Source organism: Pocillopora verrucosa, chromosome 6 (genome assembly GCF_036669915.1).
Source record: "Pocillopora verrucosa isolate sample1 chromosome 6, ASM3666991v2, whole genome shotgun sequence".
Lineage (NCBI taxonomy): Eukaryota > Metazoa > Cnidaria > Anthozoa > Scleractinia > Pocilloporidae > Pocillopora > Pocillopora verrucosa.
The window spans coordinates 16589482-16607055 of record NC_089317.1 but is presented as its reverse complement, the minus strand read 5'-3'; the positions used below and the strand labels follow the sequence as shown (position 1 = coordinate 16607055).

Genomic DNA, 17574 nt, shown 5'->3' with positions numbered 1-17574 from the left:
GTGCCAGGAAATCGTGACGAATTTCCGTTCTCGCAAGCCGAGTGGTCTCTACCGAGCTAATTTCGCCCCCGTTTGTACGTTTTCCGAAAATTTCAGTGTAGCGAGCGAAAACTTATCGTCACATACGACACAAGCCGACAAAATAGATAAACACTCTTGGTTCACCACTGTTCAGTACAATTGGATGAAATAACAACTTTAAAATTAAAGGATTGATGAGCAAAATGACTGATGAGATTGACCCCAGATAACAAAGGGTATAAAATTTTATTAATAAGGGAAAAACTACTTTAATTGTGGTCGATCTATTAAACGCTTAGCGAGAAAACAGCATTAGTTTTGGTTTCTCTTGACAGGTTCCGAAGTCAATACGGTGGAATTACAATTAATGAAATTACAAATAATCACTTTCACAGAACAATAAACAATTTAACTCAAAGGCAAATATACAACAAACCTCGCACAAACATGTTAAATCAGTTAGTAGTAACCTAATAATAGCCTATGGCCTTCTGTTTGTTTCCTACAAATGGCGTTCCCTCGCTTAACTAAGCAAGCATGCGAAACTACGTGACGTCACACTAGCAGTGATTTACACCAGAAAACAATGGAGTCACCTCCTTCCTCCTGGGACAAACTAACTTTCAGAATTTATCATAATATGTGTTGAAAATGGACAACCGTCACCATTTTGAATCTTAAATTTTGAAGCAGCCTGGCTGCTTAACTGAGAAAAAAGAAAAAATTTAGCGACCCGACAACACGTGAATTATGGTTTGATGAGTCGAACTTCTCCTCGCGGACATCTCTTTGTTGAGACTTTGTTACAAAACAAAGCGCCTTATAATTTGAATGGGTTTCCCATTTAATCCACGGATTGGGCCTAAAAGAAGAAAGATTAAGAAAAATCGCTGAACTATAGTTTATCTCTTCACTAACCTCAACTACATCTCTGTTCGACTATCAAAATGAGCGTATGGTTTTATAGGTTGATGTCGTGATTCAGTCATGCAATATGTTCTCGTTTTCATAATGTAATCCTCAAGATTCTGCCTTAGTACGTCAAATAACGACTGATTTCTGTAAACTAAAGGAGCTTCTGCTCGAATAGTGTCGACGTAACTTCTCCAGTATACACTCATGTTCGACACACTCTTTGGGTATGAGCGATGGGTTGGGTTACCCGCAGTAATAGGCACATACATCAATGCCTGGCCTCGAAATATCAGTTCTACAGCAGTACACATGTATCGATGCAGCGACCACCAACTTATTTTTTCGTACTGCGTGCGGTAAGGGAAAAGATGCTCGATAGCTTTATAATGAAATGCATTGAAAACACCATCGAACCATACTGATGTTATCACAAGGGGATTGTCCGTCTTTTTACATATAGTCCGTCGTCTATCCTTGGTCCAACTTGCCCCATAGTGAACTCCATAATCCAAAACGCCAACTACAGGCTCGTAATCTAAGAGCCATTGTTCGAAGACTCTAAACGGCGGAAGCTTCTTCATTTGTGGCGGAGCAAATGAATTGAAATGCAGCATCACATCATCATCCATAAAAATGTAATAATGGTATTTTGGGGATCTCGTTATTGCAGCAAAATACAGCACATTTCGTCCTGTTCCCCATCCAGTATTAGGATCGAACAGATAAGTGATGTGGGGCGATTTTTGCACTTGACATTTAGTACGAAAGCTTAGCACTATGACATCACAGTTACATGTCTCGGGGTCGCCGATCTCGGAAGAAGAGGCAAAGTTTGAAGGGAGGCATTGTTCTGTTTGAGTGAGATAAATGAAAACCTTTGGCGACGAGTTATTCGTGGGTTTTTCTGTGTCTGTAGCTTGAGTTGGAACAACCTTTCGACTGACGATCTCATCTACGATAGACAAAATATTAAAGTTTATTTTGAAGTACTCGCAATCAAGCCTGACCTAACCAGAATTAATTGAATAGAGGGGGAGACTGATTCAATGTAGAAGTTTGGAAATAGCCAATTATTACGCTTCTACGTTGTAATGATTGGGGATCTCTCCAATGAAAAGAATTTCAAGAATGATCATCTTTCCTATAAAAGAAGAAAAAAGTAAAAAAAACAAACAAAAACAAAACAAACAAAAGAACCAATTTCAAGGCAGATGAATTAAGACCAATAACGACAATCGACATTTTTGAGGTGGTTTATTTTCGTAGGCAGCACTTTCGAGCTTGTTTATCTCGTGTCTTGCTACCACAAGGAAACAAAAAGAATCGGCGGAATCAAGCTCTTCGAGGTTTAGAACGTGCTGATAAATAATTTCTAAGATATTCTCGTTCTCTCAGAGACCAAAATCGATAACAGCTATATCCAGAGAGCTAGTATTATGCTAAAGAATCCCAGCCAAATCGATAAGTTATAACAAATTTTAAAGGTGGCCTCATAATTTATGCAAGGTCCGACCTCTAAACAAACAGTTCATTGGTCTAGAATCAGCTACCATTGAGGTCAGAACTCAAAAGGACTCATGGAGATCTATTTTGGTTCATCTAAGCAGACCGTCAAAAATGGCCTAAGAAATCTGGTCATCCGAGCTAGAACGACCAATTGAATTGATAACCAGACTTTCGGACGATTACACACCAATTGGAGACGTGAATTGTAACATTCTGGAACCCTACAAGGAGCCAAAGTTAGGGAGACATCTACTAAACCTATGCGACGATTACAATCTAAAAAGCCTTGTAAGTGCGCCAACTAGAGCTACGGCAAAAAGCGATACTCTAATTGACGTAATTCTAACATCCAAAAGAATTGAATTCTTGCACACAGGTGTTTTCAACCCAGATATAAGCGATCATCATCTGGTATGTGCAATTACGAGAGCTAGGTGCCCCAAAAGGGGTCCTAAGACTTCCATGAGAAGAAAGTTTAGGAGATTTGATTCTATACGATACAACGGAGATGTTGTCTTTACTCCTTTCCATGTTGCAAGCACCTTTAAAGACATCAATGATGTGTACTGGGCATGAGAAAAACTGCTAAAAAGACGTGCTTGATGATCATGCTTCCTTCGTAAAGAAGAAAACTACGAAACGATAACCGCCCTACTTTAACTCTGAAGTGATAGCCGCTGTTCACTTTTGAAATCAATCCAAGTGCAAACATTATGTCACGAAAGATCAAAGCGATTGGGAAAAGTATCGACAACATAGAGATCGCGTTGTTAGCCAGAGAAGATCAATGGATACTTCGCCAAGCAATGTCCGAGACTATTTAATTAACTGAAGGCGAAACCATCATTGAAAAACAAAACGAGATTGCAGATATCCAAAATAAGCACTCTCTTATCATAAGCGCACCAGCTGTGAGCGACCTGCATCAATGATCACGCCAGTATTCCTGTCATCAAGAAGAATATCTCTCCTAATGAATTTTTCAACTTCAGGACGCGATCTTATCCCTCCAGGGGCTCTAAAAGGACATTCCAGTCTCAGTCAGGAACGCAAATACGCCAACTGTACAGAGAAACTAAATTTTGCACTATAGCTGTAGTTTCGAGTTGGATCAATGACAAGGGCATTTTTCTGAACGCCAAGAAAAGGGAATCCTAAATATTCAGAAGATGCAATTCCCAACAGAAACGAACGGAAGAAGACGATGTCGGCTTCTTAATCGATGGGACACCAATAGAGCCTTCTATCACGTACAAACTCTTAGGTAAATAGAATAAGAAAGATAGTAAGTGTATTATATTTACTGACATGACGCTATCGACATTGCTGTTCCTAGCAGTATGCACGGCACGTGTCATATGAACTTCGTAATAAACTTCGCTCACTATAGAGTCTCTGCGGCAGAGAAGTTTCGAATATCTTGGTAACAGCGGATATTTTTAGGCTTTTCACTCTGTTCACTCAATAAAATTTGTTGCTTGGGAACCCAATCGATAAGTTGAATCATTAGTAGTATCAAACACAGACTACAATATTTGGGCAACATAGTTTATTGACTAGCAGCACGAGACGCTGGCACTAGAGATCAATAAACTAAACCTGTATGGGTGGTATGGGCGGTAAAGCGTTGACTAGCTCGAAACTGACAGAGCGTTAGAGCGATCTGAAACCGATACACCGGAACAGGCAAGACTAACTGATCAGGGGCGTGTTCTCTACGATAATTACCCATCATCACCCACGGTGATCATTGTATGTTAGTTAATTTTGAGAAATTATTTGATACGATCTTCAGTTTGTTATCTTGAATCTGCGATAGCATTACACAGCGAGCGGCTAATTTCTGGTAAACGGGACAACACGAAGTAAATAGGCCTCTAAAGCTTTCGGAAGCGTATTTCTCCTTGTTCGAACTAAGTTATGTTACTTTCATTTTCCTCAATATTTACCTGCGTCTTAATTTAGACTCTGACGGCATAATTCATGTGATGAGTATCTAATGCTGTAAATCATTTCTAATTCGTTGACTTACCTGTTCTGCAGGTGACGTTTATGAGCTGGCTCATTCCTAGTCTGAACTCCGCTTGGTAGGAAACGTACAAGAGATAGGTCGTGAAACCAATAATAAAAATTGAACTAACCACTTTAGCTCTCGTCGTTAAGATCATTTTGGTTCTGTTTAAAGTCACCCCGTCATGAACGTTTAAGCCTGCGGATGACAAAATATTTTTATTCCTATGGTATAAAATATCACTTTATCGCGACATAGAAAGAATGCACAATCTAATAAATTAATTGCGATTTTTGAGACGCCATTATCCCATTATACTGGTGGCTAGTCGAGGGGAAATATATTATAGTATTGGGCGGAGTCGCGTAGCAACCTGAGCTAATAAAAAAGGAATTGAGTCCGAGTTCGTTTGAGCTACGAGACCATGGAACTTGATTTAAAGCTAGAGAAGTTTGTCAAGAAGGGCGGTTGGAACTATGCGCCACTTTTGAAACTCTTAATGGTGGCCAATTTACGTTACCAACTCAGTTGATAACAACAAATCACCTGATTGAAAGTTCGATACAGAAATTTCAAATGAAGAAGGAAAAAAGACAAGGCCAAGAACACGTGCTAACACAAGTTTTATTTCACGCACGATTCAATTTCACAATACACTATTTCAACTCCATTTCAGAGTCATGATCATGATCGGCGCGAAAGGCGAGTGACGTGTCAGAAGCTGATTGGCGATATCAAACACGTAAAAAATATCGTATTTTTTCACGTATGTTGTTACGGCTTTTCTCAGGGCTGGAAATCCTTGTATAACACCGTAATTTATATGATAAAATCGTTTGCTTCCCGATGGAGTCACTTCGGATGTGGATCGCGACTTTGGACTGCATAATGCCAGTCTTCTTCAGGCGAGGAAGACTAGCAGAATATATGCAGCCGAAATGTCGCGATTCTATTGGAGGTGACCACATAGTGTGAAAATTGATCTTATCATATGAACTACAGTGTTTTACAAGGATTTCCAGGCTTGGGAAAAGCCGTAACAACACACGTGAAAAATACAATATTTTTTACATGTGTTTGATATCGCCAACCAGCCGCTGACACGTCACTCGCCTTTCGCGCCACTCAGTCAGGTTGATGAATGAACAACAAAGCCTTCGCCATTCATGGTCGTTTGTCGGAATCTTTTCGGATTATGGCTGCTAAGACACTGACAAAATCCGTATCGCTTACAGACAGTAACGTTCAAATTTTCCTAGAAGGGTAAGAAAACCCCAATACGAAAAGAAAAACCGAAAGTTGCGTATTCAGTGGCTTTAGTAATAACATTTCTCGCCGCTGAGAACGAAAATCGACAAATTCAAGATTTGCCGCAGGCTGCTTTTAGCTGTGTACCTGAAAGATTTCTTCTGTCGGTAAGGACCAATCCAGTAACTGATAATTTTGTATATTGAAAATTAGGCCCACTGTTTGTTTTTGAAGTGATTCAACGCATGTTTTCATCTTGAGTGCGCCAACGCACTTTAAGATTTTTATTCTGAGTGTCCATCCTTTCATTTTCATTCATTAATAAACTCTTCGAGTTAAACACTCGAGGAGAAATTCCATATCTACGCGCGCCCATGTATTATTTTCTATATATTTCTCTTTTGAAGTGAATGGATTCTTTCATTTAGTCGCAAGGACCTGTCCCACGAACAGTTCTCACGCAGGGACCTGGATAATTTGGGGAGAGAAGTCCTGGCGACTTCTTTCACGAATTCAAACCAGTTTGAATTCGTGGGACAAGTCGCAGGGATCATATTTTGGATATCTGATGAAAAATGGTAGTTCATTGGAAGGGACTTAGTCCTCGCTACGAGTCACGGGAACTAGTCCTTTCATGCGTGCCGATCTCATATAACTGTTCTACCTCTACAAACTAAGTTTAGAGCAAACATCAAATTTTCATCCGGTTGTTCAAAGATGGATAAATTTATCCACTGGATAAGCTTATCCGGTGTATAAGATGCCTATCCACTGCATTGCTATCCAGCGGATAAAAAGTTGTTGCAGAAAGCACGGATAGTGAGGCGCATAACTATCCGATGGACAACTCGTTGTCTAGGCAGTTGTCATGGTGATAACCATGGCGCTGCCTGACCTCTTTGCTTGCACGTGCTAATGGCGAGACCACCTGGCAGAAAATGTTGCTCCTTACCCGGCAAAACACGTCAGAAGGCCGAACTTTTCACGTACCTGCAAAATGTGCAGTTACTTTTGAAGAGGCGGAAGAAAATATATAAAAAAAAAACTGGACTAAATTTTCCACTACTTTACACTTTCGAACAAAAACAATAGATTTGGATAACTTGTATTTCTGGAACCAACAAAGTTTAATTGACTAAAAATGTAAGCTAATGCGTATCACCATGAAGAAATTGCCTCTTCATTCTGACTTAAGAATAAACAATCACATCCTGGAGGAAACTTCTGAATTTTCTGACCTTGGCCTATTTACTAGTAGCAAGTTGTCATGGAATGCCCATGTTAACAAAATAACTAGTAACGCAAACAAGATTCTTGGTCGTATCAAAAGGACATGCAAGGGTATGAAGGATATCACTACCTTGTGAACATTGTTTAGTGCACTCACTGCCTTGAGAACATTGTTTTGTGCACTCACTGCTTTGAGAACACTGTTTTGTGCACTCACTGCCTTGAGAACATTGTTTTGGGCACTCACTGCCTTGAGAACATTGTTTTGATCCAGTTGGAGTACTGTACTATGTCGTATGGCCGTCTCAAACAGGTAGGAACATTTTAACAAGTTAGAAAAATTCAGGAGAGCCCCTAAGTTTATTCCGAAGTCAGATGATGACCACGACATGCGTAGAAAACAACTGAATTTGTTGTCTTTGGAGGACAGACACTTTTTGTTTGATGTTTTATTCTTGTATAAAGTTCTTAAGTATAGGCATATCTACTTATATTCAATTTTATACCAATTCTGATAGGTACCACTTCAGGGGAAGGGATAAACTTACTCTTGAGAAGAACTTTGCCAGAACTACTAATTGTAAAGCAGTTTTTTTAAGGATATGTGGAATAAATTACCCTTATCAGTGTGTCAGGCACCCACCCCAGTTTTAAGAAGGGTGCAAGGGACTTCTTGCTATCAAGATATGACTGATTTTTAATTTTTTATTCATACATTCTATCTAAGTTTTGATGATTGGCATTTATTTCTTATTTGATGCTCTTGTAGGGCATATTACATATATCTTTTGTCTTGTCTTTTCTTTTAGGTGGACTACCTTTGTATGAGGTCTGTGACTCTTTTGTAGGCTATTCTAATGATGATGTTGTTTATTGTCATCGAATTGTAATAAATTAATAAATTAATAAATAAATAATTAAGTAACTAAGAGTCTAATATGCCAAAAGAACTGTCATGGAGGTGAGAGAAAAGTGCAGAGGAATGGTGAGCAGAGCAAAGAGAGAGCACAGAAAATGTGTCACTGCAAAAAAGAAGACTGGGGGTGGAAAGAAACCAGATTCCTCAGAGGCTACCACCGCAAAAATTATTGAGCTTTTTGAAACACACCCGTGTTAATGTATGTTATTGTCTGCTCCCTATATTTTCATGACACTGATAAACCATTTCCCAGATGTGTACACATGCTTTAATCACATAATGGTTTTAATTTGGTTGCCTTTTGTTACTAATACATCAATCAGCTACGGAAGAAGCCTCAAAATCCCCCACCATGCACCTCTTGGACAGCTTCCCGGGCATTTGAAATTTTAAATATTGGTTTGTTGAAATTCCCATGCCTCTGGGCAAAAATTGTGTTCAAATGTCCCAACCAAATTTTTTTTTCACAATTTTGCAAGCTTTTATTTGTATCCTGTTATCATGATCTGAAATGAAGGGAAAGGAAAAAAAACCACTGATTTTAAAAATTTGAAACGAAATTGATAAAATACACAAATGTTCATTGGTGAAATAGCAACTGCAAATATACAGCAGAGACCATTAGTATTTTAAATGCATTATAAAACTGACATATTCAGCTCTATGTTGTAAAACTCATCATTTAATGGAGTGTTTTAGTTTCATGTAATTATTTTGAGCATTTCTCTGATTTAATTGTAATGTATATATTTTCAAATAAAAAAAATGAAATATTTCATGAGGCCTATCCTTTAACTCAGAAAAACAGGGGGGATACTTTTAAAGTTAATTGATCATTCCATGTAATACCATGATGCTTAAGGCGGCAATTTGTGCTTGTAATGGCACTTTAATGGTAGAGTCAATACAAACAACAAAATCTTCATTTATAAAGTGTGAATTGCTGTTGAAATCAAACCTCAATTTGAAATTGTTTCTTCACTTTACATTCCACAAATTACAGAGTGAATAAAATACAATATACTAACATGATTCCATTCAGTTTAAGTTGAATTATTAACCTTTCATTACTTTTGTTGCTTTCAAGATGTGACTTGTATAGTCAAAATGATCACAATTAATGTACTTGCAAAAAAAAGATAACCAAAGATTAAAATACAAATTCCACGCAAACACCTTAGCCAGAACTGAGTGTGATGAGCATAAAAAGAGTGAATGATTTAATTTTAAGGTACGATGGACAGACTGTACTGGGTATTCCCATAAGAATGCCAAACCACTTCATCCCAATGTCTAAACATAAAGATTGTCGTAAATCATTCATTAGACAAAGGAAAACAATCTATGAAAACTGTTGAAGAAGGCAAAATATTTTGAACTTTTTGCAAAACAATAAATGTGGTTTCCTAACAACATTACTTCCAGAACAAGGGGTAAATAAAAAAAAACCCTTGCGAACTGAATTCCCAGTTTTCTGGGAATTCCTAGGAATTCTCAAAAATTCCCAATTATGCAAATGACCCTTGCAAACTGAATTCCCAGTTTTCTGGGAATTTCTGGGAATTCCTAGGAATTCTCAAAAATTCCCATCTATGCAAATTAACTCTGATTTAAAAAGCTTGGAATTACTGGGAATTTCTGGGAAAGGAAGACTCCAGTTTTGTGAGGACTTGGAATCCCTAGGAATTCCTAAGAATTCTCAGCTTTACAAACTACCTATAATTTAAGAAGTGTGGAACTCTTGGGAATTGCTGGGAATTGAATTTGAGGCAATTTTAATACCCTGAGGTCCACATAAATTCTAAGAAATTCTCAATACCTTGAATGTGAAGGTTTTAAGAAAAAGAGTAATTTCAGAGGCTTAAAACTTTGGCTCAATAAAAGGTATGCTATACAAAACTTACCAAGAGATATACATACAAGTACATGTTTATAACTTAAAGATCATGAAATTTTTTACTCAAACTAAGTTTTAGTAAATCTTTATATTAATATGGATTTTCTCATGAACCAGCTGTCAGTTATGTTAAATGGAAATTGCCAACTTCCACAATAATTAACAATAATTGCATTGTTATCTTACTTCCCTAACCTACATTACTGGTTGCCTTTGTTAGAAAACCTTGGAACAGTCAAGCTCAGTTGCCTCAAACGCTGTCAGAGACTTTTTGTTGACAATACTTTTAGTAGAATTTTTATGCCTTAGACCAACAAATTCAACACCTAATTAATCTTTCTTTTTTCATGATTGTTGTTGCTGCTTTTTTTCAGTTTTTTGCTCTATTTTCATGACTAATTGCTGTAATTTGTTTTCCTGTTTTTATTCTTACAAAACATTTTTGTAAGAGTTCCAATACTTGTGGATCATCCACACACTTTGCAAACATTTGGCATGCAGACAAGACAGAGGTAGTCAATGTCTTTTATATGACGTCTTCAATTTACTTTATTTGAAACTCTGATCTGAAAATATTTGTCAACAAGACTTGTTAGTAGTGAGAAGTACCAACCAAGTTTCCTTTCATAACTTAATTTCTTAAATGTCCCAATCACTGGATCTCCCAAAAAAATATTACATCCTTTTATTTTTGGTGCAAATTACAAGTCCTTCTTTATATAAAAATGAAAAATGCTAGTCACACTTCAGTAATAACAGCTCTTAAGTTTACTTGTTGTTCTTCTCTGTCTGTCAGCTATCAACAAAATTGTTTTATACTTCGGGCAGTGCATAACTATTTGTGGACCAGAGTTCCGACGCACCTCTGTAATCGCACATAGCTACTCCTGTCTCTTGTACAAATGTTTCTCCTTTGTAAGACGCACTCTACTCTGTTGTCAATACTGCTTTAAGTTCAGTGGAAACGATTGACTGAGGAATCGAGATGGCGGTGTTGGAACGTGTTGCTGAACGCTTGCTACGGTCAAGCTTTGTAGATTTAGGTACTGGTACACTGGGATCATCTATGTATCTCTTACACTTCCGAATGTGGTATCCTTCTTTTATACATATGAGGGTAAAAGACGATTTGTAGTCGCATTCAAAACTGTGATTGGCTTGTGTTATTTCTCACCTTTGCCATTAACACAACTCAAGTGAGTTTCGAGTCTTTGTTTCCTCGACAACTTTCGGCCACAAATCGTGCATTTGTAATACGATCGATTCTTGTCGATTATTTCTACATAGAGTGAGCTCACATCTTTATTTATATCACCAAGCTATCCATCTTCTAGAAGCAGAGAACCGGTCGGAGAAGTCAAAATAAAGTTCGGCGCTTCTCTTAACACTGCAATCGGCAAGCCAGCGGATTCACTTTGCTAGCCAATGACAAGTCCTAAAAGATCCACGTGATCATGCCCGTGATCGGAAACAAAGAAGACTCCATTTGGCGCTCATCTTTGAATGTACTTTTCATCGGTTGATCGCTTTTCTCAACTGTTTTGCTTAATATAACATTTCTAAAGATAGCTTTTATTGTGGTTCAATGGGAAAACGAGAATAGCGTGAGTGTTGTAAAAGAGAAGAAAGTCGTTGGCGCCGTGGAGTTAAAAGTAGGGACAACAGTTGACATATGGACCGGTACAAACAAGGGTCGAGTGGCCATCTGTAAAGCTACGATTTTGAAAGTTTGTTGTGAGTAAAAATTGCGATATTCGTTGTGATCAAAATCTTATAAAAGAATAGATGTAGCGGGTTGAATTAAGCTTACATAACGCTCGGCGCAACTGAAACTAGAATAATTCTGAGAATCGAATCGGTCACTTGCATGCCGCAGTTTCTTAAGCTTATGCTTTACAATGAAATAAACCTATCAGTAAGGTTTCAAGATTCCTCTAGTCACGTTTGGGAACATTCAAGATTCATAACAAACTTTATTACATAAAGAAGCCCTCCTTGGTAAAAACAAAATAATGTATTCAGCCCTTTTTTAGTAAAATCCATGAGAGAGATGTACTAACTCCAATATAAAAGTCACTCAATATAACACAGATTTCTCAATTTGAGAATCCAATGAATGCCCTTTTCCTCATAGCCATCTTAAAAGCCTGGTCTGAGCTTTAAACATACATATTTTAATATATTTTTTTTTTTTCAAATTCAGATGTCAAGGAATCCAGATACAAAATGGTCAAGGTTCTTGTTGATAACCTCATTCAAGGCCAACTCATTGTGAGTCCAGGAAAAAAAATACAAACAGTACAAACAGCAGCTAAGTTTGCAGTTTAGGATAACTTCATTCTAATTTATTGTTGCAGTTATAACAAGATTTTAATCAAAAAATCAATTTTATTTGTCTGTAATTAGCCCCTTCACTCCCAAGAATATAACTATATAAATATAACTTAGGATATTGTATTTTTTGGAAAAGAATCAACAGATTTTATTCACAATTTGTGTCAAACCAAATTTAATGATTGATTAGAACTATTTTATACGAATAGCTATAATTGAGGATTAATCCGTATGAAGTTTTCAAGAAAAGAAAAATAAATCAAATTCCATCCTAATATTACCACACATTGATGTTAATAATTAATCAAAAATATTTTACATGTATGCCTTCATCAAGCTTTTAAATAAATTTCATTGAATACTTGAATTTTAGCTGGGTTTTTTTAATTTAAAGTATTTATTTTAAATCATTAGCCTCAAATTTTTGCTTAAAATTCCCAGTAATTCTTAAACATTCCTAAAAATTCCCAAAAATTCCCAGAAATTCTCAGAAATTCCCAGAAATTCCTAGGAATTTTTTAGATTTACAGCTTTTCAGGGAAAGTCATTGGTTCTCTGAGTTGGAATTCCTAGGAATTCCTAGGAATTCCTAGGAATTCCAAGTCCTGTTGGCTATAAACTTGGAATTTCTGGGAATTTCTGGGAATTTCTGGGAATTTCTAGGAATTTCTAGGTTTTTAGAACCAGAGTTGTTATGGTTGGGAATTCCTAGGAATTCCTAGGAATTCCCAGTCCGAATTTACCGTGAAAATTCACACCTTTATTCCTAGGAATTCCTAGGAATAAATTCCTAGGAATTCCTAGGATTTTCCTAGGAATTCCTAGGAATTCCAAAAGCCATTTCGCAAGGGAAATGTTCTAAAGGATGCCTTTCCATGTCAGTTCCCTTAAAAAAAATTTATCTCTGAGGGCTCCTAATAATGACCCAGCAAAGGTGTTGCTAATAATGAAATGAGACTTTGCAAAGCTTAAGTTTGATAAAACACCAAAAAAATTACTCTCAACAAAATTATTAGCCAGTCAAGCATCAAGGAAACACCCTATGACCCAAAAGGAACAAATTTTTAAATTTGCTAACTTATCACCACACATATTATTGTATTTTTTCTTAGTTGTTTCTTTCTTTAGCATATCTGTAATACAATAGGCAAACATTTCCCATAGAGCCATTAAGTCTTACTGTTCATGGATCATGCTACAATAAATGTCAACATTTTTGCAATTTTTGCAAGTGTGTGTTTGAGCATTTTAACAGAGCACACAATATCCCTGTGTAGATATTAAAAAAAAATTGTAAGTTATGTGCTTTCTAACAGCATTACCAATTTCACCACCATCCATGTCACAGTCCTCTGGCTATGGTTCCCTTAAGTTGACAGTGAGGTTATGCAAAATGCACTGAGCAAGCTACAATTATAGAGCCATCCTCCCCTCTGAGTGTAGCACATGGAACCTCCTTGTCAATCCAAAAGTTTACCCTGTAGTACATCTTGTGATCTTGTGTGCTCTGTTGAAATGCTCCTCCTGAGGTGTTTTGGGGTTGAGGTACAGGGTCATGAGGAATGGAGAGCATGCATAGCCACCATTCCCATGTAACACACCATCTGTGAGACCAGTCCCTTCAAGGTTACTTCCTACGGCTGACATTCGGCAAATGTGGCTATCATGAGTTGAACCAGGCCATCTAGCCACAACATTTGTAAACAATCCTGCAAATTCAATTGTATTTGATAAAAATGTTTTTTATGTCCAACACAACATTTTCATACAGCTTAGCTACATAGTATTTCTGCATATGTCTTCCTTGTTCAAAACTGTATTCCCATAAAATTGTCACAATGTAAACATACACATAGGCCCTAAATTTGGAGTAGTTATTGTGGGATCACTTCATTCATTTTGTCAAAATAGAGTTTTCAGAACAGGACTACTGCTAACAATGAAATATGGTTTGTAACTAACAACAATTAGCTACATTTATCCCTTTTCTTGATATGGTAAATTTCAAGACATTCCTTGGCCTGCATCTTTGAGCAAATATGACAAATTACATGTTACTAAGCAATTCTACCTAGCGAGAGAATGCTCTGTAATGCTTTACTTCAGCACTCAAACCAACACATTCCACTGCAAAATATCCATGTTGGAGAACACATCCAGTGATCGCCAAAGAACATTTCATTGCTGTCATGACATAGTGTTCACAGTAAAGCTTGGAGTTAAACAGACATGTTGCCCTATGCTAAACCAATAATCAGAGGTAGAGATATTAGCTTACCTCAAAAGTTACATATTGTCTGGACATCAATGGAGTGAAATCCTTTCTAGTTTACGAAGTCTGGTTCATTTTCCTGAGGGGCAGTTATTCTAATGTGGGTATCATTGATGCACCCAATGGCAGAAGGAGAACCACCAACTTGAAACAAACCTTGCTTAATCTCCTCTTGTTCAGCGTGAGTAGACAGAAATCTTATGAAATCACCTAACTTTGCAGTCAAGACTTGTGTCACATGACAAACTACAGTAAAAACCCATGAAAAAGAATCTGTGTTTTGGGGGTTCAGGCTGATTTTGTTTTCACATATTGGGTGTTTTCTGCAAGATCAGCCTGAAAATGTCCTTACAGTGTTCTTCAATTAGTTTCTTAAAATTAAATACTGCATCAACCACCAACAGATGAAATCAATGTGCAAGCACAACATTTTAACATTGGACCTAACCTTAACTGCATTAATCTAGGCAATAATATTACATTGTGGGAGGGATAGCAGATCGGGTGATAAACAACTCAAAACTCAGAAAAAGTCAAGCAAATTCAAATGCACCAGCTCACCCTCCCTCTTTTCAATGCTCTTCCCCAGTACTGTACCCAAGTGGGTTATTCTAATCCTACTGGCAGCCAAATTTTTTTTATATATCAGAACACTTCATATTTCAGGCTGGATGTAAATGGCACTTTCAGCCTGAGTGTTTTAATCCATTTGTTCTTTTATGTGGGTTTTTACTGTATTCGGCTGACGGTTGACTTATCAAATCCCAGAAAAGTATCTTCGATCACCAGCAAAAACGAACCCGAAACCAAGAATCTGAGGGTAACGAGGACTTGCATTACCGCTGAGACAGCATGGTTCCTAATTGTTTGTGGTGTTATTTCATCTGCAACTAGGTTACCGATGTATTGTATTGATTCTCGTCCAAAACGATGCGTGGATCTCAATTCAGAGTTAGTGTAAGACTATAAGGGATCGAGCTGGCGGCGAAAAATTCTTGTCTTTCTACGACGTTGATTGCTAGGGAAAGTTACACCGCAGAAGATGTAACTGTCGAGCGGCCATTTTGTTTTTTTTAAATTTTTATTATTATTATTATCCGGTGGATAAAAATTTATACTACCTACCAAACCATGGATAAATTTATCCGCTGGACAGCGAATGGATAGCGTTATCCATACTTTAAACAACCGATAGTACGCCATGGGTAAAATTTATCCGCTGGATAGCGATTTATCCAGCGGATAAGTAGCTATCCATCCTTTGAACAACCGTGGACGGATCCTAAAGATGCGACTAAAGCGGACACGTTCCTCGGAAAAACAATTTTACCATCTTCTTAGTTTTTGAACATCGAGTCAAGGGCTTTCTCAAACGAGCTCAATTTCTTCTCAATGTCCATACAGCTTTGTGTGAAAAAATTAAGGTATGAGGCGAGGTTTACAACTATAGATCAGTCAGGCTTAAGCGGATAAACTTACCTAACACAGCTTACAGAGCTTGTGACGTTCTTTACACCTTCATTCAACCATACAGCCTTTCAACAATAAAGCCTTTAAACGACAAAGCCTTAAGGTGCAAAATGATACGAATATTTCACACCTACATAAAAAGATTATTAGATGAGATTGAGCACGATATCGCGATGTGTGCTCTCGACCAATCAGAGTTTATAATCTAATTTATGCATGATAATTGAAGTTGTCCTTTAGGTGCATGTCGATTAAACGAGCGATTCCTTTGAGGCCTGGAGTTAATGCATTTCTTTTTTTATTCCAAGCTTTCGCCGATCTACGGCATCGTCAGGGTATGTTAAGAAGACATTCCACTATGCACAAAATAAAAGCGATGAAGGTGATACGAATAATTGGAATACATAATAGGGAAATGAGTTTCCAAATGTGGCGATTATCACGATATATGAAATTTGCGTCACATGTCACGTTATCTGTTCCTATATTTAGTCAGTATAAAGCAGTTTCTACTCACTAGTATATGACACGAATTTTTGTATATTGTTTGTAGGTAACTAGATATGTAAGATAAACGGTTTGAGAGTTAAAAATCGTTAAAAATTCTCTTAACCCTTAAACCCCTAAGAGTGACAAGCATATAATTTGTCCTTACAATATCATCCCTAAATCACACATTAAGGTCATGAGAATAAAGGAAATGATCACTAACGAAAGAAGCGTTTGATTGGTAAACGAATTCTCCTTGTTAGCACTTTAGGAAATGGATAAAAAGCAGTATGGAGAAAAGTAATGATGATATGCATACTGATTTTAGCATTTTTTTCCGTTGATAACCAGTAGGGAGAGGCAGAGTCATGTCCGCATTGAGCATTATTTCGAACATATTATACCACTCTGCAGTGTTTCAGATATTCGAAGTCATTTCCGGATGTCAAGAGCTACAGTGAGCTGGTTGGAACGCCTGTTAGCTACTTGCCTTGGTCTGCCTCAGGGACAAAGAAATGGGGGGAGACGAACCATTGACTAACAAAGGGAAGTATTAATAACGATTTGGACACTTGGGAACCCTGAATGCTTGCGATCAGTGGCCGATCTATTTGACATAACAAAGTCGAGTGTATTTCGCATTTATCGCAGAATTTGTGCAGCGATTGCCGATAATCTTTCTGGTAGGTTAATCAAGTTTCCTTCAGGGCAACGAGCAATTGATGTAGAACAAGGATTTGAAGAAAAACCGGCATTTCCTGGTGTTTTGAGTGCCATCGATGGATGCCACATTCCAGTCAAAGCACCATTGAAAACCATGAACAGTACGTCAATTGTAAAGAGTTTCACTCGCTGTAGTTAAAAGTAATCTGCGATATGGACATGCAGTTCACTGATGTATTTTGTGGTTATCCTGGTTCTGTCCATGATACGAGGGTTTTTAGAAATTTGCTCTTTTTCCAGGAAGTTGAAGCAAACCCAGACATGTTGTTTCCAAGAAATACCCACCTGATCGGTAGCTCTGCTTACCCTTTAAAGACCTTGGTACTTACCTCATATCCAGGCAATGACCGACTCACTAGAAGACAGAAAAGATATAACTTTGTTCACAGCTCAACTAAAATGGTAATGGAAAGCCCTTGGTCTCTTAAACGGTAGGTTTAGGAGGCTTAAGACACAAATGGCAGTTGACAAAATTGAGGATGCCCCAGTGATGATTGTGGCTGCCTGTGTATTGCATAACATTTGCTTAATAAATGATG

The 17574-nt window shown here is 37.5% G+C and overlaps 1 protein-coding gene across 1 annotated transcript; it reads right to left on the bottom strand.

Annotated features, from left to right (window-relative positions):
* Window positions 1-248: 248 nt before the first annotated feature.
* On the bottom strand, window positions 249-16185 carry LOC131787244 (uncharacterized). Its single transcript, XM_059104337.2, has 3 exons — window positions 15833-16185; window positions 4475-4651; window positions 249-1888 (listed from the first exon to the last, which is right to left on the bottom strand). Exons 2-3 carry the CDS (start codon window positions 4608-4610, stop codon window positions 945-947), a joined length of 1080 nt encoding a protein of 359 aa, XP_058960320.1. The 5' UTR covers window positions 4611-4651; window positions 15833-16185; the 3' UTR covers window positions 249-944.
* Between the last annotated feature and the right edge of the window lie 1389 nt (window positions 16186-17574).